The sequence below is a fragment of the Ochlerotatus camptorhynchus genome, unplaced genomic scaffold (assembly GCF_037179485.1).
Source record: "Ochlerotatus camptorhynchus isolate MF236.1 unplaced genomic scaffold, CSIRO-AGI_Acam_v1.1 ptg000634l, whole genome shotgun sequence".
NCBI classification, from domain to species: Eukaryota; Metazoa; Arthropoda; class Insecta; order Diptera; family Culicidae; genus Ochlerotatus; species Ochlerotatus camptorhynchus.
Window position 1 is genome coordinate 484702 of NW_027041113.1, and position 23215 is coordinate 507916.

At 39.0% G+C, this 23215-nt stretch overlaps 1 protein-coding gene across 7 annotated transcripts in view; it reads right to left on the minus strand.

The window, feature by feature from the left end:
* Positions 1–23215, minus strand: part of Appl (amyloid-beta-like protein) — a 171885-nt gene that overhangs the window by 73095 nt on the left and 75575 nt on the right. For 6 of the 7 annotated variants that reach the window (XM_065237612.1, XM_065237610.1, XM_065237611.1 and 3 more), the window contains exons 2-3: positions 16061–16199; positions 4127–4348 (exon numbers count right to left, since the gene is read on the minus strand). In XM_065237612.1, coding sequence (XP_065093684.1) covers positions 4127–4348; positions 16061–16199 — 361 coding nt within the window. The remainder of the gene's footprint in view (positions 1–4126; positions 4349–16060; positions 16200–23215) is intronic. The other variant, XM_065237607.1, reaches the window with a different exon arrangement.

Genomic DNA, 23215 nt, shown 5'->3' on the forward strand with positions numbered 1-23215 from the left:
AGATCTTCAACAGTTAGACTGTCACCATCAAAGACCGCAGTTCAGATAGTACCTTCTTTACATGTTTTGACTTCAGAATCATCCGGGACCTCTTCTCGTGGTTCGAACTCGTTCCCAGACTCTGCGCTGGATTACAACTACGTTCATTTGTTCCAGAATGTTCTTGAAACAAAATCACCTTCTCTGTTCGTGCTAAAATCACCGAACCAAAAAAAAAAATTGCACACACATACATGCATAGGGATGAATACAAACATCTTTTAAAAGTGTGCGTTGCGCTGGTCGTGTTGTAGTTTAATAATGTATGACGGCATTGGATTCTAGAAGCGATGTTAGATTTTTTATCAATATCTCATCAATTTGTTAATCATTATTAAATCTAATGGTAGGTATATATCTTGCGTAACATTTAAAAAGGGCCAATGACCAAAATGTAAAAAACCCGAAAATTTATTGCAAATTTTTTCGCCACTATTTAATTCATATAGAAGGAAATTGAAGTATTTTAGGCATTTATATTGTTCACAATAACAATAGTAACTGTATCTCAATACACATCATCCAAAATATGCGAAAAGTGTTAAAAAATACATGAAAATCGATATCAATTTAATTTCATAAATAAATAAGCCTTTTTGTGAATCTTTCACACTTCTTGTTAAGCCTTTACTTAACGCCAAATAAATGCAAAACATATCATCGGCCCTGCCTGAGGCAGTGCCTCAAGCATTAGGACCTAGCTTTGATTTGAACATTTTCAATCATCGGCCCTTCTACGTCACAATTTAGCGACGACTTGAAGCAATTTAGCGGTCTATGGAATGAAATATAAAAACTATTTGCTTACATTTTGATCAAAGGCGCATTTCAAATGATACGCGAGTTATATACTTAGAAGTCATCTTTCAAGGAAACATTCCATTATTTGTTAAAACCCGGTCGTAAGAGATAGAGGTAATGTACGGGTTATGCTTAATATGATGGAAATTAGAACTTAACCCTAACACGCGTTCTAATAGACTTTGTTTTGTAGCTTTTGAACTAAACTGTCGTACCTAACATATTATTCATTCAATCACGTAAACATCATTGATATATTTGATGATTCTTTTCGATTCATCTTCATCGATCATTCTTTTCGATGAGATTTGTTTTGTAGTAAAATGAAGCCCATTTGGTATTGGAAAACAGCGCAATATTTATAATAATTCAATATTTTGCCTCACCTACTGAAACAACTTTCCCTACCGTTTTTAGCGTACACCATATATACCGTTTACTTCAAAGGACTGCGTTGCTTATTGGGTGAGTTAATTGATTTTTACAATTTATTTAATCATATTATTCTGTTTTCCCTTCCATAGTTTGCCGTATGCAAATATAGACAATAAGAATCACCTGACCTACGATCTGTCCTATAAATACTTGTATCTCATAAAAATCCAGCCGCACGCACGCATTGTTCAAACATCAACGATTTCAAACATCACGTCCGGAGCAGTTGCCAATGCAATGTGGACACACGGCATATACGCAACCGATACGTGATCGGGACCGATTCCGAGAACCAGATTACACATGTTGTAGTGCATGACGTGGCATTCAACCTCTCTTCACTGCTGACATCCAGAGGAAGGACTTTATAAATAGGAAGTGTAATGCCCAGCTGACACGGTAACAGGAAATTTATGTTCCATTCGCTTAACCCACATAGGGTAGAACTGGGGACAAATGCACCTCGGGCAAAAGGCCCGATTTGGTTTTTCATATATGCTATAGCTATTTCACTCTTAATTCTATTTTTGTGCAGAAATCCTTGTTTAAGCAATCCAAAACGGGAATGATATGAAAAATCACATCGGGTGTTTTACCCCGCGGTGCATTTTGGACTGTTTTCCCCGTTGACCGTCGGGTTCGCGACAGGAAAGTGTTAAAATTTTCCACACAATCGCACATTCACTGACAGGAATGCTGATGTAAGAGTTTACTTTAGGGCCAGATATCTACTGGAAGCTTGCTTGCGCATTGTTATATTGCACCATATGTCATCCAGCCAAGGGCGAAATTTATATTGCATCAGCAATTGAATGGGAATTAAACAACCTGAATACTGGAATTTGAAACAGTCCGCATTTCTTTCGAACCGATTGTTGTGATCAAAAAAAGGAAGGTTAGTCTACTGCTTTATGCTCGCATACTTCAGGATATCTCATAGAACGCTTTAGCTGGGTCTGTGACACTTAAACTGGGAGATAAGCAAGCCGGCGGCTGAAAATCTCAAAAATAAAAATAAAATACAAAAAAAAACATAACATTTTCGTGAAAATGTTCGTTCATATACCCAATGGGGCCATACATATCTCTCACACAATTTCGAACAATTGCCAATTTTGATTTGGTTGGCACTTTAAAGTTGGAGAAAATTTTACTATGTTGCCCAACTCCTGTATTCAACCTTATGTTTTTCAATATATGATATTTTAGCCAAATATCAAATCAAGATATTTCTCAAAAAACCTTTAAAAATGTTCAAAAGTATAGCACCCACAGTAAAGGATATAAGCGAAGACAACATATCAAGAAGACTGGCAACTCTCCCGTTTGCTAATACGACTGCTATGAGTCAGGTACAATCGCGTCATCTGCGGCCCAAAAAGGAAATTTGATAGCAAAAAATCCAACCATAGAAGAAAGGTTTGTTTATTTCTCATCTTTATATACGATGCGTTCACCTTCACTTGAGCGCAGTGGACACTGGTAAAGTTGACAGTCTTCTTGATATGGTGTTTTCGATATAAGTGAACCGTTATTTCATAATTTAAATTCTATTTTCTATTTATGGACTAGCAGCGGCGGCGGTGGTGTAGTGGTGTAGTGGTAAGCGTGATTACATCTCATCCCAACAGGCCAGGGTTCAATCCCAGTCGGCACCACCGAAAAGGGAAGTAAAGCCGTTGTTCCTCGGTTCATGAGTTGATGGGTCGATAGGTAGGGTCCAGGTGTGGAAGCTGCCTCCCTGGCGGCGGTAGCATTGGTGCTCAGGACGGAAAACAAGATCGACGGAAAACAAATCAAGGGAGAAAAAATTATGTTCTAGCAATGATCATAATTTTTACGTCGAGCTGAGTCAGGCCTCGGTACATCCTTTCAAGTGATATGTATCTGCACTGTTCATAGACGAAGATGTTTCATAGATAAAAAAAAACAAAAATTCTGAACGGTTCACAGTATTATTGATTTTTTACCTCTGCAGACTAGTAAATGAAACCCACTTTCAAAAACTAAGCTGCAAGTCGCTATTAATTAAGGTTTCTCTGAAAATGATCAATGATACTTTCCAGCGAATAAATCATTTCTGATTGATTTATCTCAGGAAGGTGTCAACAGACCTGTAGTTTCGAACCAGTACCATAATCCCTCGTGATAATAAATGGGTAAACTGTTTTTGTTTCCCATAAACCGGTTTACAGACGCTGGACACAGTATTTCCAGAAAATGCAGAACAATGCAACCAGGGAGTGAATTACAAAATTTATGTCACTGCCGGCAGAGCTTCGAATGCACTTCTCCGAGTAACAGATTTTCCAGAGCTGTGTTCGATTTGCATAACAATAACATTTAAATTGTGCAAAACTGCTGCACACAATCCCTTTTAGTAGCCGGGCAGGTCATCCGTTTAACGCGGGAAGGAAAACGAGCAAAATGCGATTTATCTCACACCCCCCTCATACTGTTGCTACTCACGCTCTGCTTCCTAAGTGAGGTAGAGTGAATTTTCCAAACTGTCGCACACTTCTCCCTGGCAACATTATGCAAATGGACCGTGATATAGATAGAGCGCATTGTGTTAAGATCAATCTCAAACAAAATCAAACGTGTTAACAAACTGTATCCGACATTTAAATTCAACGAAGGCCTACGCAATCATCATCAGCACCATTGTCGTTAGTGGATGACAGCTCTACACTGTATCATGTTATCCGACCAAGCAGCGCACCACTAGCCGACAGGTTGGGTCATTATCAGCATCCACTCAATCATAACGCAAACGTCCAGATAAAGGATAGGCACTTCCCGAATGCTAGGCAGGTGTACACACCGTTGGGAAATGCAAAAGCTCACTTACCTTTGAAGTGCTTTGGGCAGCACACGAACTCGACACCGGAGAACAGTGAGATTCCGCAGGGTAACAGCATGGCGAAGCTACGCATTTGCATGTTTCGGTCCTGGCATGCGGCGGCGCCGGTCTGATTCCACCTGATGAACGGCCAGCACCTGGACGCGTTGTGGATGTGGTCAAACAGGCAACCCTCGGGCACCAGAAGAGCGTCTGACTGGAAAGGACCTTCTGGAAGCAGAGGGAAATAGGATGGCACAGGATGAGCACGTGAATGAATAAAAAGTAGATCCAAACCCCCGGATGATTGGGGGATGGGTTTGCGATTAATCTTTCAAAAGCGGTAGATGACTGTATGTAAGAGGATTTGTTATCGATTTGCCTCCGGGTTGAATCGGTTCAGATGGTCACAAGAGAGATAAAAAAAATATATACGATAGGCAGATTTTATGTTCAGTGAATGGAACAAGATGGAAATGTACGTTCAATAATCCTCAACTAAAATATGCCACCAGAATGTGGAACTTTCAAAGATAGGATTTACAACGCAATGTGTTTGAGATGAATTTGTATACCTTTGCTAGATTTACCAAATATACCAACTAGTCGCGAACTATTTATGAGTCAGCCATTTTCCGTAATGTTTTGTTAACTCACATCTGTAGCCGTACTAATTATTCCTATCACTGAGCACACAAACATAAATCCATTCAGGACGTGCTTGAGAATATGAGCAAAGATGGAAAGTAATGGCGGTTTCTTTGCTCAAAAATTATCTCGCTGTTTGCATCATTAACGGGAGCTTGCAAGTGGAACATCTAATGATGGTGATGATGATGTAATTTATGCTGCCATAATGTTGAGATGCTAACAATGGCGAATACCTGGGGATCAGATTTCGCAATGCTTGATGAGTAAAATTAAAATGAAGTTGTCAGCGTCTTGTCGTTTTGGTTTGAAAGGAATAAGTTGTTTTATTAGCAGTACAGCGTTGAGCGCTTTGAATTTGAACTTCTTTAGTGATGTTTGACTTACAGACTGGCTATTTTATGATTTAATCAACAGTTGTTTAACAATTTATTCACACTCATTTTAGACATGACAGACAGGGCCATCTGTGGAAATTACTGATGCAATGTTTGAACCCGTTAAAATAACACCTTAATAGAACCATGGACACTGAACAGTTGAAAGATTTCGCTCTGTGCCCTTCGTTAACAACCATCCATATGTTTTTGAAATATTTGTAAACACTCACCAGGTACACACCACGTGTCTAAAGGCACTCATTTTGCATTATACATGTACCTCAGGTTTTTTTTTTACAGAGAGTTGGTTTTGATCAATATAATCAAAACTGTGAAGTTTTTAAAATATTTTATCTTGGGTTTCTTTGAGAAAAAGTGATTTGAAGATTACAAAAGTCGTTAATCCAAGCGTATGGTGAATACTTTTTTTATAATCCATTTATTTGTCATGGCTCAAATGCGTTAGCTTTGCGGAGCCGAATATTTTTTACATTAATATCATTTCTTACAACTAATGTTAGTAGAACGGGGGCCGATTACTCGCGGCTTACTCGAGATTATGGATTCCATTTATTGAACATTTGGATGGAGGACAAGGGAAAGCATTTTGAACTAATTTAAAACTTAAACGTAAAGGATGACTAAAACACAAAACATTAAACATATACATCAACAGCTTTAAGAAAGTCGCTGCTGCATAAAGTCGATATCACGACAAGCCAAGACGTCTCTAATTGGCTTAAAGGGTTGTTTTTCTCGGACCCTAAGGGAATCACACAGAACGGATCTCGCCTCATGATGCAAAGAGCAGGACCAAACAACATGCTCGATGTCGTGATAACCGTTTCGACAGGTACATAAGTTGCTGTCGGCAAGCGTAACACGGAAGAGGTGGGCGTTTAACGAACAGTGATTGGACATGAGCCTGGACATTACACGAATAAAATCACGACTCATATCCAACCCTTTGAACCAGGGTTGGATCGACACCTGTGGGACAATAGAATGTAGCCATCTTCCCAGATCACCATCATTCCACTTTTGTTGCCAGTTGGCGAGGACTTGCTGAAGAGAAATCATGAAAAATTCGTGGTAGGCGATTTGTCGCTCGTAAATATCGCCTTCCATAGCGCCCACCTTGGCCAGCGAGTCCGCTTTCTCATTGCCCGGGATAGAGCAATGAGAAGGGACCCATACCAATGCGAGCTGTTTGATAAAGCACTCAATGACGATCGTATTTCCTGTAGGAAATACGCCGAGTGCTTCATCGGCCTCATTGAACGCGTAGCCTCCAGGGAGCTTAGGCTATCCGTAAAAATAAAATAATTGTCTGGTGAAAGTGAGGCAATACGCTCTAACGTGTACGATATAGCTGCTAGCTCAGCAACGTATACCGAACACGGCTTTTGAAGCTTGTATGAGTTGCTATGAAGATCGTGGAATACTCCAAAACCAGTGGACGCATTTATCACCGACCCATCTGTGAAAAATCTCTTCTCGGTGGGGACGTGGCGGTATTTGTTCGCAAAAATAGTTGGGACAATCAGGGAACGGTGAGGCTCTGGAATTCCTTGAATCTCCTGCCTCATTGTGAGATCAAATCTCACGGAAGAACAATTGAAATGATGGGAGACAGCGCGATTGGGGTTGAACGAGGAGGGGCCGATGTCCAGAGTCATGTACTCGTAGTACAAGCTCATGAATCGTGTTTGAGGATTCCGCTCTAGCAGCTTCTCAAAGTTTTCGATCACCAGCGGGTTCATGACTTCACAGCGGATGAGGAACTGGAACGATAAATCCGCAAAACGATTTGATAAGGGGAGGACGCCCGCAAGAACTTCAAGACTCATGGTATGCGTCGATTGCATACAACCTAGCGCGATTCGAATGCAACGATATTGAATCCTTTGGAGCTTCAATATGTGCGTCCCCACCGCCGATTGAAAGCAAAAGCTACCGTATTCCAAAATCGAGAGAATGGTGGTCTTGTAGAGACTTATCAGATCTTCCGGATGAGCTCCCCATGAAGTGCCGGTAATGGAACGAAGAAAATTGATTCGCTGTTGGCATCTCTGCCTCAGATACGCTATGTGTTTTCCCCAAGTGCACTTGGAATCGAACCAGACACCTAAATACTTAAACGACATGCTGTGAGTGATTGTTCTACCCATAAGTTGAAGCTGAAACTGTGCTGGATAAAGCTTCCTAGAAAAAACAACCATCTCTGTTTTCTCCGGAGAGAATTCGATACCCAGATTCATTGCCCAAGTAGACAAATTATCCAAGGTATCTTGCAATGGTCCTTGCAGGTCCGGTGCTGTTGGTCCAGTCATGGAGACCACGCTGTCATCTGCAAGCTGCCTTAGCGATTTTCGGCCAGACATTCATCAATGTCTTTCACATATAAATTGTACAGGAGGGGACTTAAAAATGAGCCTTGTGGAAGACCCATGTAGCTGATTCGTGCAATTTCCGAGTTGCCATGAGAGAAGCTCATTCGTTTTTCGGACAACATATTAAACAGGAAATTATTGATAATCGGAGAAAGCCCACTCGCATGGAAAGGATGTCGATGCAAACAGAATCAAACGCCCTTTTAATGTCCAAGAAAACTGAACCCATCTGCTGTTTTTCAGCATAGGCTAATTGGATTTCAGTTGAAAGCAACGCAAGGCAGTCGTTCGTCCCTTTGCCCCTACGGAATCCAAATTGCGTATCTGAGAGTAAGCCATTCGCCTCGACCCACTTGTCCAGACGAAGAAGAATCATGTTTTCTAACATATTCCGAATACACGACAGCATCGCGATGGTACGGTACGAATTATGATCCGACGCGGGTTTACCGGGCTTCTGGATGGCGATAACTCTCACTTGTCTCCAATCATCCGGAACAACGTTGAGCTCCAGGAATCGATTGAACAAGTTCAACAATCGCCTCTTTGTGACGTCTGGGAGGTTCTTGAGCAGGTTGAACTTGATTCGAAGAAGAGCAATTGAGAATTCTACCATCGAAAACGGGGAGTCCATGTTGGTGAATACTGACAATATAACTGATTCGATTCAAAACATGTTTAGTAAAAAATATTTAAAAACATGATTTCGCCGTTTGACAGTTCTTTTGAGATTTCAAGTGACAATCATATTGATCTCGTTCATTTTACACACCAAAATGACTGATAAACTAAATAAAATTCTTACTTTTTGCCTTAATCTTTTGAAAAAATGGTTTTTGCCTAATTAAACGATGAAATGCACATTAACCCTAGGCGCCCATAGTCACATAGTCATATAGTGTTACTCGTACTAGAACTCAGTACTCACCAATCAAGATCAAACATACAGTACCCGGTCGAACAGTTGAGTCCGCAGGGCAACAACATGGCGAAGCTACGCATTTGCATTTTTCGGTCCTGGCATGCGGCGGCGCCAGTCGGATTCCACCTGATCAAGTTGAACTTTCACCACTGCACTTGTTAATTAAAATGCGTCCTAGCACACTGATATTAAAAGAGGCCGACTTTGGGTAACGGCCGGCCTTTTTACAAATTTACCTCATCCTGTCATCTTTGTTTAGCCATACTGTATTTGGTCTCTGATGCTTCTATAGTGGACATAACATAACGGCACAACAATTTTAACTGTGGTACAGAACCCTATCACTTCTGTGGTATACTACTGGTCTTGCACAAGAAACGTGAAGGTTCTGAATATACAACATAGACGACAAAAACCTATGAACTTGTGACCAAACAGTTACAATAGGTGACATCTGTTTTGTTTTGCATGTCAAAAATCTAATTCTAAAACAAGTTTGATGAAACTATTTGCAAATGAAAGCCATTTTCCTGATATACTGAACCGATCCAGGAAACCCAGGAGAAAAAAAAATGTGAAATGATGTGTCACATCCCCATGGTTTGACGGGATGAAAAGTAGTCTTTGACATCGGATTTCGGAAGATCATCTGGATACTGACCACCGTGGTCATATTATGTACAGCAGGAATCTCACACTCGCTTATGAAAATTAGCGTAAATCTATGTTTCGCATGCCCATGTTCTGGCAGGAAGAAAAATTGCCCTTCTAGATAATGGCCACGGTGACCAGATTACATCTAGAAATGTCCTCGAGTACTCCATCATACTCATCTTTGAAAATTACAATGATGGGTCGTGTACCTGTAGGAACGAAAAGTGGTGTTCGGAACTGACCAGATTACGCCCAGGAGGAATCTCTGTTACACCATCGGACTCACCATTAAAATTGAGCGTAAATTGATATGTCGCATGCCCTTGTTCGGTTGGAGCGAAGAGTGGTTCTCGGAGCCGGATTTCAGGCCCGGATTTATTTTGTTGTTTTATTCAAAAATAATAATATATGATTCACTTTTGATTGTGTTCACCACCGAACAAAATAAACCCTTTTTAATCCGGAATAACGGTGACTAATTCCAGTTATTCTGGAACCGATCAAAATTTGAACCGTTTTTGGTTTGTTCGATACCGAAGTGACCCCCTCGCCATCTGGACGTCGATCATCAACGGACTGGCCACTGGTCACTCATCGTTGATCACCGTTCAACTTCCGAACAGCAGCATCACCACCACAACTATCTACTGAAATATGCGACGATCGAATGGACCGAAACGATCGATCGGATAAATAATACACTTCAGTGCACCTCAAGCCACACACTAGGCAATACCATGCCCGAGACGTCCGTCGCGTGTTTTATTTATTTTGTTTATATTTTTTAGTTGAAATGAATAGAGTACTTAAGTTCAATTTGTAGTCCCATTAAAAGGTTTTGTGTTTATGTTGGTGTGTAAATTAGTAAAGTGGGAGCAAAAAGAACAAACCGCTGTAAATCATCCCGTCCACTTTCTCCCTTGCAAGAACACGGTTCACAGTGTTCACTCGGCGATCATCTGTGGTAGCGGCAGCGGAAATCAAAAAAAGATACCACAGACAAACAGACATAGCGCATTAAATATTATTGCCACTAAAACACTACCGCCATTTGCCCTTGTTTAATTTTAAGCTATAGTTGGCATAAACAACGAAATTGTTTACAGGTTTGTAAGCAACACTGCTGTTTTATGCGAAACTATGCTTAAATTTACTTGAAATATGTAAATTAACGCTAAATCTAGTGTCAATAACGTGTGCGCTATACATCGCAGAAATTTACATACATTTTTCAAACGGTGTATACTGTCAGCTTACGGTGCAGTAAGCTCAACAGATGGTGGTAGTGTTTAATCGTCAAACGCAAGGGAGTTATACTTTTGAAAGAAAACAACAGCTTTAAATCCTTTTTTTGTTCTATAATTAAACCAGTAAAATCGGAATTTCTTAAAATTCTTAAGAACTACTTGTAAGAGTCCTTGCAGTTCCTAATACTCCTGGAGCTCATCAGCTCTTGCAGTCGTTGCAGTCTTAGACTTCACAAGAGATTTAATGGATGGTGGCGATCGAGAATATCCTGGAGAAGTGATAATTGCTTAGAACCAGAATTACTTGGAGATTTGAATTTTCTGAAGCTCTAAAAATTTAATGATAATAGTTTTTGCTATTTATATTGGTGCCGGAGTTCTAATTAAATTGTAACGGGTGTTCAATAAAAAATGAGAATTTTTTCAGTCATATAGCTCGTAAAACAAAATTTTTCAACGAATTCAGTATTTTTTTTTTATTAAAAAAATAATGTTTATTCTTCAAAAAAACGGCAATGAATATTGGAGAAGGGGCCCTGATCAGCCGTACGACGCAACTTTGTCACGATGCTCTCACAAGAGCGCTGGTCGGCACTGAAATCATTCTCATTTTTTATTGAACACCCGTTAAACTCGGTGCTTCAGCGTTGCAATCAAAGAATCATCGCTGACGTTTCGATCCAAGGTTCATTCATTGAAGAAGATCCGAACCTAAGACCGAAAAGTTGGCGATTATATCAGAAAATCAACGCACTTTCGTTGACTGAAGCGCCGGAACACCGAGTTATCAGTGTTTTTAGAGTATCGTAATTTCCTGGAATTGTCATGAGCTCTAGGGTTTCAGTTCAGTTGCATTCTTTAGTTGATGGAGTTTCGAATGTTCCTGGCATTCTGCAGTTCTTGTAGTTGTAGAGTGTCACAATTTCATGGAGAACCCTAAGGAAGCTCTAAGCATTTCAGAAGATCGAAAAGTTTCTCGGGATACCTTTAAAATTTTGCAGAGTGGTTGGAGTCTTAAGAGTTTTAAGAATTTCGAAATTCCAGAAATTCCATTTGAAATTACTTGCACTTCATAATAATTACTTGAGATTTGAAGATATTTAAAGATTTGAAGATTCTCATCCAGCCCAAATTTATTTTCTCGGGATTTTTAGGGCTGCTGGAGTACCAGGAGTTACCAGAGTTCTAAAAGTTCCTGCAATTCTTGAGTTTCATGTAGTTGAGGGAATTTACAAATCTTTAGTATTGGTATTAGTAAGAACCTGAATCTCTAATGCCGTTCGCAATGCTGAGTTTCAAAATTGTTTCAAACTACTATACTCGATAGTTCTAAGATTTGAAACTGTCAAAAGTGAAATTGCAACACCTTCAGCACAACGCACAGTTTTAAAAGATGTTTGGTATTCGTTCCTACATATGTGTGCGTGTTCAAAGTTTGTTTGCTTCGATGAATTTCCAGTGATTTGGAATAATTTCTGAGCAACCTGCTATCATAAGAGAATATCTGAATATCGGATAGTTGAAGATCTTCAGAATAATTGGTCAATCAGAAGTATTGAAAACATATCCAGAGAAGTTTTTGAAGATCTCCAAGCACATGAAGACCTTTGAAAAAATAGAAGTCATCTGGTTTCCTGGGAGAATAACTGAGAGACATTATTTGATTTGTTGAATAGTTTGCAATCTTCAGAATAGTACCTGATTAACCAGATGACTTCAGAATAGTACCTGAACAACCTAATGAAAAAATAGCCTGAGTACTTTATGGAGATCTCTGACTACGTGAACGGTTATGACATATGTTATGTGTCACTTGATATCATATTAGAAAATATCATAGCGATGTAACTTGGATTAATGATTATTGATTGAGATCGCTGATCACCTGATGGTCTTTGAAACAATTTCTTAGCTATTTGGTATCGTGGGAAAATATTTGAGATACGTGATTGTTGGACAGTTGAAGATCTTCAAAATTATAGTTGGTAAACTTCCCTTAGCTCATTCGCATAGTAACGAAGCAAGACCATGCTGGAGGTGGCTGGGTTCGATTTCCAGTTTTGGTTAGACATTTTTCTCAACTTTTCTGGGAATAGTATATGATTGTACTTGCCACACAATTATACTAATGCAAAAATGGGACAGGCATAGAAAGCTCTCTATAAACAACTGTGGAAGTGTATCTAGAATACTAAGTTGAGAGTATGTGTTAGGTACTGATCTAAACCTAAACTTATCTAATAGCTTAAAAGTAAAATTTGTTCCTAGAAGTAAATTGAATTTCTTACATCTAACTTAACCTAGAGACATTATTTGCTGTCTACCTTACAAACAACGAAACAGATCTAATTTCTTATATACTGGTACCTACGAACTACAAACAAATCACACAAAGCAAACATGCAAATACACCGATTGCGATTATACTACTCGATCCCGATCTTTTTCCTTTCAAACACATACATACATGCAGAGCAGAAAGCAAAAGCAGTTTAAAACTGCGATCATTTATGTACGTAGAGTTAGTTGCCATCGGGAAATATAAACGTTCCAACGAGAAACGCTATTTTTTTAAGTGATCCGAAAGATTTCCTCTTTGTTGACCGAGGTCGGTGTCCGCCGTGTGGTTTTTGCTAAGTGCCGTTTTAGCAAGACACTTTGTCACTTCGGTTGTGTGGTCGAGGAAAGTTTCCACTAAGTCCCAAACTAACTTAGCCGTTGATGGTGAGAACTTGACCATATGTGCGTCGGCCTATCTTTAGTGAAAAAGAGGGCGAGCAACGATCAAGTTCTGGGTGTAGGAAAACCCCATCGCCGCGTGTGTGGGAAGCGAACGCCTTCGTTCAACTCCATCGTGACGTTTATTTTTTGATTCAACGTGCTGCAGATACGCTTTTGGGCCCAGAGGCCACCAGTGCCGTCAAGAAAGCCTGCGTATGTCCGGAAATTAGTGCGTGGCGCGTACAGTATGCAATAAGCTTGCGAGATCTCTGATCACCTGAAGGTATTTGGAATAATTTTTGAGCTATCTGGTATCATATGAGAGAATATCTGAGAGATGTGATTTGGATTGTTGGATAGTTTAATATTTTTAGAATGATACCTGATCAACCTGAAGTCTTGAAAAAGTATCTTGAGGTTATCACAGAGATGTCTGATGGTCTTGGGAATAATTCCCGAGCTATCTGGTTTCATGTAATAAACGTGATTTGAATTGTAGAATAGTTTAAGATTATAATAATACCTGATCAGCCTGAAGACTTGAAAGAATATTACGAGGACTGAAGATCGTTGGAATAATTTCTGAGCAGCCTGGTATCATATGAGAGAATATCTGTTTGATGTAAAAGATGCAAGCGCGTTCAAGAAATTCTGTGAGTTTCCATTAATTTACATGAAGTTCTATAGTAAACTATAAGAAACCCAGAACTTCTATGATGATCCTCGATCTTTTATAAAATACCTCTCACTTCTATGAAATCACCTGAGCTTCATGATACTCCATGAAACTTTTATAAAATACAAATTTTATAAAGTTTACTGTTTTCTACTGTTCCCAATTTTTTTTCTGAAACTATTCGTATTTTTATGAAGTTCTCCGAAATTCAATGAAAAATCCGTAAACTTCTCAGAATTTCCTAAAACTGTGTTTCAAACTGCTCAAAAATAATATAAAAAAGTCGAGTAGTTGCAAATCTGGTACAAAATAGTGCCGGAATAATGAAACTGCAACTCAGCATTACGAACGACCTAAGAGTTATATAGTTCTTTTATTTGAGTTTCGTAAATTTAAGTATCTGAATTTGTTGAAATTGCAAAGAGTTTAAACGTTTGCAGGAAATGTAGTGGCTCTATCAGTTCTTACAGTTTACAATGTTCCAGGAGTTCTGCAGTTTTTATAGACTAAGACTTAGAGATTTCAGAGATTCTAAATATGGATGAGAATCGAAATATTCCAGAAGTTCTGAAATTATGTTTTCAACATTTAAATTTACAAGAATTTAGAAGAGTTGTAAGAGTTCCAGAAATTCCAGGAATTCTCGCAGTACGTAATATTCCAAGAGATCAAAAGTTCTTTTATTAAATTTTCAAGAGCTCTAAAGGATAATCTGGAGATCGAATTCCTGGATTTCTAAGAGAAGCCGGATGTTTAAGATGTTTTCAGAGTACAACAATTTAATAGATAGTTGAAGATGCTAATTTCAAATAACAGACTAAAGTGGTAATTTTTATACGATAGATGGAGGAGATGAAAGCATAGAGTTGATAGTTCCGTTAGAGTACGGCAGTGTGAAAATTGCATATAGATAGTAGATAGCCCCCCGCCACCACTGGCAAAAAGAGATAAACGCCGACCGCTAAAGTACCAACGATGTGTTTGAAACAATTCTACCGACACCCCTCACCATCCCTCTCCACGTTTTCTGAAAGTTCTTTCAATCCTCAATGTGCTGGGATCTCAACTATTGCTGTAGTCATGAACAATTTAAGTTTTTGGTTTCTGATAGTTCATAAGTATAGCTGGAGCTCAAGAAGCTCCTGGAGTTTTAATAGTGTTTGCTGGTTACGGAATCACTATAGTGTTTTTTTTATTGTGCATGTTTTAAAAGTTTTTAAAAATAAAGATTTAAGTTCTTTATATTGTTAATGATTAAGTATGCAGTATTAGGAGTTTCAAGAGGTTCCAAAAAAACTGGAGGTACCATCATTTTCCAAAGATACTGGAAGATTGTAAAACTCTCAAAGAGCTTGAAACCTTGGACTCACTTAAAAAGTTGGTATTTGTAAAAGTTGCTGAAATTTTTGAAATCCTGAAAATTTGTACAACATGGGGAGTTTTGGAAGTCATTGAAATCATTTTATGTCCTCGTAGTCATAGGATTATCGGAAGTTTTAAATCCACTTGGGGCTCTAAAAACTCTATTTCTCAAAACATCAAGACGTATGAACTTTTAGTCAACTCCGGCATTTTTCGAAATTCCAGAAGTCTTAATTCTTAAATAAAAATCTTTAAAATCTAGAGTAAGTTTGTTAAACAGTATTTTCAGAACTGGCAGTACTTCTGTTTTGAAATAAAACTAAAAGTGTTATAAGCATATAAAGTAGAATATGACAATTGAATCGAACTCGCATCGAATTCGGAAGATCCCGGATTTCTATACCGACTAGGGTTAGTTTTTTTTAAGTGATACACATGATCAACATGATATGAAAATTAGCATGAGAAATGTTCGAAAAAATAATCACGGCAACCAGTGTGCACATATGACAAATGCATGTTGAACTAATGCAATATTGCAGCTAAATAATTTACATGAAAGGAACACAACTATTTCGGTTTGAGCCTGGCCAAGGCTGAAAGCAATAACGACAACAGATAAACTATTTCAGTGAGACAACATTGTCCCTCTGCTCGAAAAAAGGAGACAACAAAAATTAACGAAATTACTTCTACAGCGAGCGCCAAACGCTGGTGGCGTTCTAGATTAAAGCACGAGATAAATTGAATTTAATTTCAGATATGGAAAGTTCCAATGCATCCTGTTAGGTCAACGAAGCACTACTGCTAGAGTGATAAAGATTGTGCTGCGAAGGCAAAAGGAAACTCAGTGGAATGGGTGGGATTTGCTTTGATTCGGCGATGTCCTCGTGAAACACATACAGCACCGATTCCAACATTGTTGTTCGCTGGCACTTACCCAAACATCTAAATGGCTTGATCCATCGCTGAGCACCTTTACACTTGGCTGAGTTTAGTGCACCCTGCCGGCACCAGCCACCGATTTTCTGATAGTGAGACGATTCGACGATATTCGTGATATCTCGACCTGGATACACCTGCGGGATTGGAGAAGGAGAAACAGAAATAGAACATTATTAGGTGTACTCTGGTACGACGACGTAAAGCAAAGAGAATATCATTAAAAGTTGGTTTAACTTTAGTGGCAACTGCTCGAGCTTAAACAGTACCGCCAACAGTTAGAAATAGTATGCAATCAACGGCAAGAAATATTCATTCTGCGATGCCCCACTCTTCATAGAAAACGAGCAAGCTATAGGGTACCTATCTAGTTGAAGATGTTCGAAGCGAAGCAACGCCACCATCACGTATTGCGAATCGCTATATGATATGAATGCCTTGGGAAAATTGCTCATTAAATTGCCATTAAACCCTAAGAATGAATCTCCCGCTATCTTTATGCCTTGCCCTACCGACCGGTACGCGCCGTGGCATCGCATGTCATAGAAATTCATGACGGGTACTGAAATTAAATTGGTATTGCGAGCACGGCGTCTCGAGAGTACTTATTATTGCGACCAATACGACCGACGTGGCATGTCCTCCAAAATGGCGGAAGGTGGAAGGGTATATCATGAGTGCAAACGATTGGTCGATACTCAGCTGATTGGTGCTCGTTCTTGAAACCATTTTACCGAATATCTATCTCTCTTATGAATTGTCACAATTTCTGAACTGAGCTTAGCCACGTATATTCCCTCCCAATTATTTTCTATTCCTCTCCGGAAGATTGCGCCACATGTCAACAGTACATTTGAATAGCAGCCAGCGGCATTTGAATAGGATCCAAAATAGAATTTGCCATTCGTTTTCATTCCTACACGCTTGACAAGTCTTACAAAAAGTTTCATTAGCCTGACACCACGTTGTCCTTCACAATTTTTCCCACCCAATCCGCATGCCTGTTCGCAGCGTAAATATCGTAGGACTTTCTATTGTACGAGCAATGGCAGATTTTGGATGACGCGCGACTTGTGACAGCAAATGTCACAACTGTTTCATCTTGACGAGCGCCCGAAAAAAAAAAGAAACGAGTAAGAGTGAAGGTTGAGCTGATGATTTCTCTTTTTCTTTATAATGGAACCTTCCCACCCCATTGCCATCGTAGCACCGACCGTGCCCTAGATGTGTATGGGAAAATGGGATAAAAATTAAACCCCCTTCTCGAACGGTAGGTTGCCGCCCGTTTGAAACTGGCACAGGATATTGCCTGCCTGAGCTCAGACGATGACACACAATGAAAGCCATCTCTACTGGATGGCACTGAAGCATGTCTACTTAGTAAGCGTGAAATTAAGTGAATCCATACATCTTTAAAGATTGCACAAGGGCATGAGACATGCGTTCGAGAGGATGAAAGTCTAAGTGGTTCTTGAAATTGAGTGAAAATTGTTTGCCGTCCCATATTTTTATTTCCTATCGAAACCTGCAACTTTAAGGATATTCTTCTGAAATATTCTGTAGGCACAGCAATGTGACATCTGTGTTGTGATGATTTCAGGACGCTACTATAGGGGATAGGGAGGGTTGAATCGGAGAAACTATTACAGTTTTGAGATATATAAAAAAGTAATCCAAAACCGCAGCAAACTAGCCAAGACCCAGAATTGAGTTAGTAGTAGTAGTATTGAGTAGACTGCTGCGCAATTTATTTTCGTTCAGTCCAGGAATAATTAAAATTAACTATTTTGAATGTATTCTAGGCTTTGGTCTTGGCACTAAGTAAATTTATTAAGATATTTTTTCCAAATCGTTTATTTGTAAGACTCTATTGTATTCAAAATGGTTGTGTCCAGAACACGACCGCATTATTGACGTAGAGCTACGAGATGGGTTTTTGCTTGAACATTAAATTAATAATTACAACATTATTGATTTATAAATTTTATTCTAAAATAAACAAACATTAAATTCAAAGTTTTGAAATAAGGTGACATTCAAAATGTTTAATTGAATTAAATTTTCATATTTTAAAATTCAGTGAGTATCCCATTCAAAATTAAGTTCCAAATGTATGCAAAAAAATTTCAAGTACCTGCTGAATAATGTTTATTAACAGTAACTGGAGAGAAAAAAGCTATTTAAGATACATTTCGTATAACAATCCGGTTAAAAATACACATAAGTACGTCACACCATATTATTACATTTTAATATTGCAAAATTATGACTGAATCTCATTTGAGTTTATTCTTTATCTGTGTTCAAACAAAAATTTATAAAATAGCGAACGCTGTAATTCAATAAACTTAACTTCAATTAAATTGTTTCATATTGAAATATTGTTGTGACTTTGAACTGATCTTTCCTCGTTTACACAAGGCATAGAGCTGTATTTAAATTTGCAAAGATTATGGCACCATTTTGATAAGACTTTGTCCAGCGTTGTATCGCTGATGAATGCCATGAAATCGTATACTGACAAATCAAAACGTAACACGCAAATACGTTACATTCGTGTAATTTCCGTTTTACATGTAACGAACAGCAGATGACATGAAAGTTGAAGACAAAAGCAAAGTTCCAGTTGGGACGAAATAACTTTCAATAATAATAATTAATTACCAAAATTCCTTGGTGACAGAATTCTGAACTAAACTGTGCACCAGTCAATAGATCTTGTGCATCTGAACAACTCGGCCAAAGGTAGCAAGTCAGTTCGAACACTGATGAAGAAATTTTCAACTAACCTGGCCACCATACAATAGGTCATGTAAATCTGTACTCTGTCGAAAACAGCCACCATCTATCTAGTTGAGCTTTCAAGTTAAAGTAAGTAATTATAAGTCAATTCGTATACTCGCCGGGCCTGGTGTGAGTATTTAGAACTAAGCTATCCACTATACAATAGGTTGTGTTGACATAAACCTTCTATCTAGTCGAGATGTCGACTTAAGCAAGCCATTAGTATCAAATGGCACTAGTGGTTAGTGATTTTTTCGAGTGAGATACGATAGGTCTTATCATTCAGAACTGAAGACAGCAAACTTATACCTAATCGTACTGTCAAGTTAAGATGTCAAAATGCACACTAGCGTCATATGGTGAGTGAATATTGCTGTCCATCATATTCAATAAGTCTTATTCATTAGAACAAATTTGTCCAAGACCGGTGGTGAGTTTTTACATCAGATATTGCCTCTTTCCAGTTGGGCTACGTATTTCAATCATAAATACAAGTAATAATGAAATCAGCCCACTTTCTGGAGAAATATTTTCGATAGGGTAGAGCATACTTCGTCGTAATCGCCCATTTCTGTTCTAACGAGGAGAAAACAATGATTTCACCGTACACAAATCAATAATACGTTTTTTATTCCATGCGTTAGTTCATAAGCTACAAAACACAGTCTACACGAGCGCCTATACGAGGGTTTTTGATCTTATTTCCGTCCAACTAAGCACAACCCGCGCTTTACCTCTCTTTTTTGAACGGGTTTGAACAAAAAATGGAATACCGTATGCGTGATAATGTTTGCACCATTGAGCAATGTCAAAATTTAAAAAAATCTCAAAAAATTCGTTTTCGAGTTTATTTCATTTATTCAAAGAGGGAATGTTTCTCAGAGTCTTAAACTATGTTAATCATCGATCGAGTTTCCACTTGCTGCAATTACGGCCTCAACACGCTTCCGGAATGCACGGCAGGTTCTAATAATGTAGTCTGGATCCATTTCTCTTCAGGTACGGGTCAATGTTTGTCTGAGGATTGCTGTACTCGGGTGGCGTTTAGAACAGGCCTTGGCCTTCATGACGCACCATACAGCGGATTAAGATCGGGGCTGGATGGCGGCCACATATCCTTCGACCAGAACGAAAGATGTTCCTGCAATCACTTCTGAGTGCGATTCGAGGTGTGGCACGGAGCCCCATATTGTTGAAATACAACATTTGGCTTCGGACCGTACTGTTCTTTGATCCATGAAAGAACATACTTACTTAAAATCCCGATGTAGACCTCCGTGTTGACCTTGCCGCCTTCTGGAATGAACACCGGGTCCATTTTTTTGCCATCGGAAGCCACCAATCCAAACACCATAACACTAGCAGGATGCTTGATCAGATACACGTTCTTGTGCTCGTTGGCCACGTCTTTACCGGAAGAGAACTAATATACAGGTCGGTTCTGGAATTTGATACAGGATCGACGGTAAACATGCTCTCGTCGGTGAACAGGAATACCGGATTTTTTCGCATAAGGAAATTCAAGATTTTCTTGCATCGTTCGACTCGTAGCTCCCGGATGCGGTTGGTAATCATGTGAGTTTTTTTTCCGTGTCCTCGACTTCGCCCCGCAATCTTCCTTTACGATCTTCCGTGCCGTAAAGTCACTGATCCCGTGTTCCTTTGCCATTTTCCTTGATTGATTGATTTATCGTTATTAAGGAGGCCATTTTCCTTATTGAACGCACTGGATTCACCCGAATCTTCCTTTAGATAGCAGCGATAACCCTCGGAACCCGAGCTGACCTCGGACGACCTGTGGCCACCTTCGCGGATAGTTGTCCTTTCTTTTCTCGGTCTAAAACCCTTTTGACGGTCCACCGGGACTTTGTCTTTTTGCGACATTTGCGCGTGGGACATATCACGAATACGCTGCCACTTCGTCATGGTGCAACTGTCAAACTAAGTTAATCATTTTCTTTTATACACAGCCTACTACGGTATGAGCTATACACGGTATTTCGTGAAAACCCATTAATGGGTAAAAAAATACCCATTTTCAAACCATGTATGCCGCTGTCAAAAAATGGGGGAATTTTGAAATCATAAAATGGGTGAAAAAATACCCATTTAAAGAATCAGTTCACGGTTGAATAATGGGTATATTTTTTACCCATTAATGGGTGAAAAAACACTTCGAAATTTTATCGTCTCATTTCCGTCACCGGCTCATTGGGAATGCAAACCTCGATGCAAACAGTTACTGTCCGCAGCAATGACCTCCGGAAAATGTTAGAATCCAAAACGTTGGAGAGGCTTACGGATAAGTCAATACAATGGATAATTTGTATTATAATGTTTCGAGAAAAATTTGAGCGGAACACCTGCATTTATTTTCAATGTTTTAAAAACATTTTTACATCAACAAACGCTTGCATCCTCCATTTGTAAAAATGGGTATTTTGTCACCCATTTTACGGTAAACACAATATAAGAAAATGGGTGAAAAAACACCCATTTATTGACAGACCACCCATTTACCCATTTATGAGTAAACCATAGTTTACCCATTAAATGAGGAGGGGCACTTTTAGCGGAAATGGGTATTTTTATACCCATTAATGGGTTTTCGTGAAACACCGTGTAGGTTACGTGCATGCAAAGAAAACCAAGGCATTGTATGCACAGGTGAAATGAGAACCTTATTTGTACGATGGTGCAAACATTATCACGCATACGGTATTTCTGTCAGAGATGACTTTTAAATTTATTCACCTTTCTATACGTACCGTTTGGTTTTATAAATAGTCACACATGGTTGAGATATTGTTTAAAATCTAATAGGGGAAATGTTGGCTTCGGCAACATCTTAACCTATTATCGTCAGTAAGTCCTAGTCCTAGAGCACTCAAATTTGGCCAATAGATGCTCTGAAACACAATGGACTCAGCTCTCAAGGACGTTGTTTACCCCCTGACGATAATAGGTTAAGGTATTGCCGAAGCCAACATTTCCCCTACTGCTTTTTGATTCTAAATTCGTCCTTCGAGTTTCAATTCCGTCCTAACGCCATAAGATTTTCATCGTCCTACGGATAAACGTAGAAAAAGGAGATTCGCTAGGAACGCTTCCTTTGTTTTGAGAACAATGTGCGTAAATATTCATACGATGTGCACTAATGGGGTGCTTACATCTGTGCGGATTTACTCGCGCTAGTGTACTCGCCTACTAGCACGAATTTCAGTTGCTCCTGAAATTTCATGCTGGTAGACGCTGATGCCCTGAAGCGCTCCAAACAAATTATTTTTTTCTGCGTTCTTTCGTAGAACTTAGAAAAACCTAGAAAAACCAATGGCGTTTCAATGCGTTCGGACGGAATTGAAATACTTAGAACGAATTAAGAATCAAGAATTTAGGATAGATTTCTAACAATATCTCATTAATGTGTGAATCTTTATCAAATCCAACGGTACGCTTAGAAAAGTGGATAAATTTTGTAGTCATCTATGGAAGAATCACTCCAGTTTTGCGTTCATATTCGATCGAAAAAGAGAGGTTGGCCGAAAATCAGATTAAAAACCCTATCAGGTGCTAAACTGTTTCCAGAAATTAATGTTGAAAATGTTATTCTTGCATAATATACGCCTCCATCGATGAATATATCAGTTACCGAACAGATTCAGCTATCACCAGTTATCAGAAACTTAGCCCCGCCAACAGCAAACATCGCCCGCACCAAGGCTTAAGAGTACATCGACAACCAACGTGACGACGACTACACGGCACCACACATTCTGCTGACGTCTAGAGATATCCAACACCCGATATCCGACGGTCCAACTAGCACAAAGCAGCAACAACGACGACGAACAACAAAAATAACAACAACAACAACAACAACAACAACAACAACAACAACAACAACAACAACAACAACAACAACAACAACAACAACAACAACAACAACAACAACAACAACAACAACAACAACAAAAACTAGCTAGCCAAATAGTTGTGGCGATCGGTAATTCAACTGTCTCACAACCATTATTCAATTTTTCAGTCACGCTAAATTACAGCAGAAAATAAACGCTAATGTCACTTCTATGTAAATATTGATCAACTTTCAACTTGAAGCTGCAAAACAAAGCTAATAAAGTGAATATATTACTAATTTGATGGCTACTACACAACCAACTACTCTTGGTGAATAACATAAACATCAAAAGTGCTTTTCCAACAACTAAACAACACTCTAGCACTACTTTGGAAGTATCTTGGTTTATATTTAAACTTGTGCTGTTTTACAGCTTTTACTCCGCTCTTTCACAAAGCTGAACTAACTAGTCGAGAAAAGTGATTCATATGCACTATTATAAATCCTGTACTC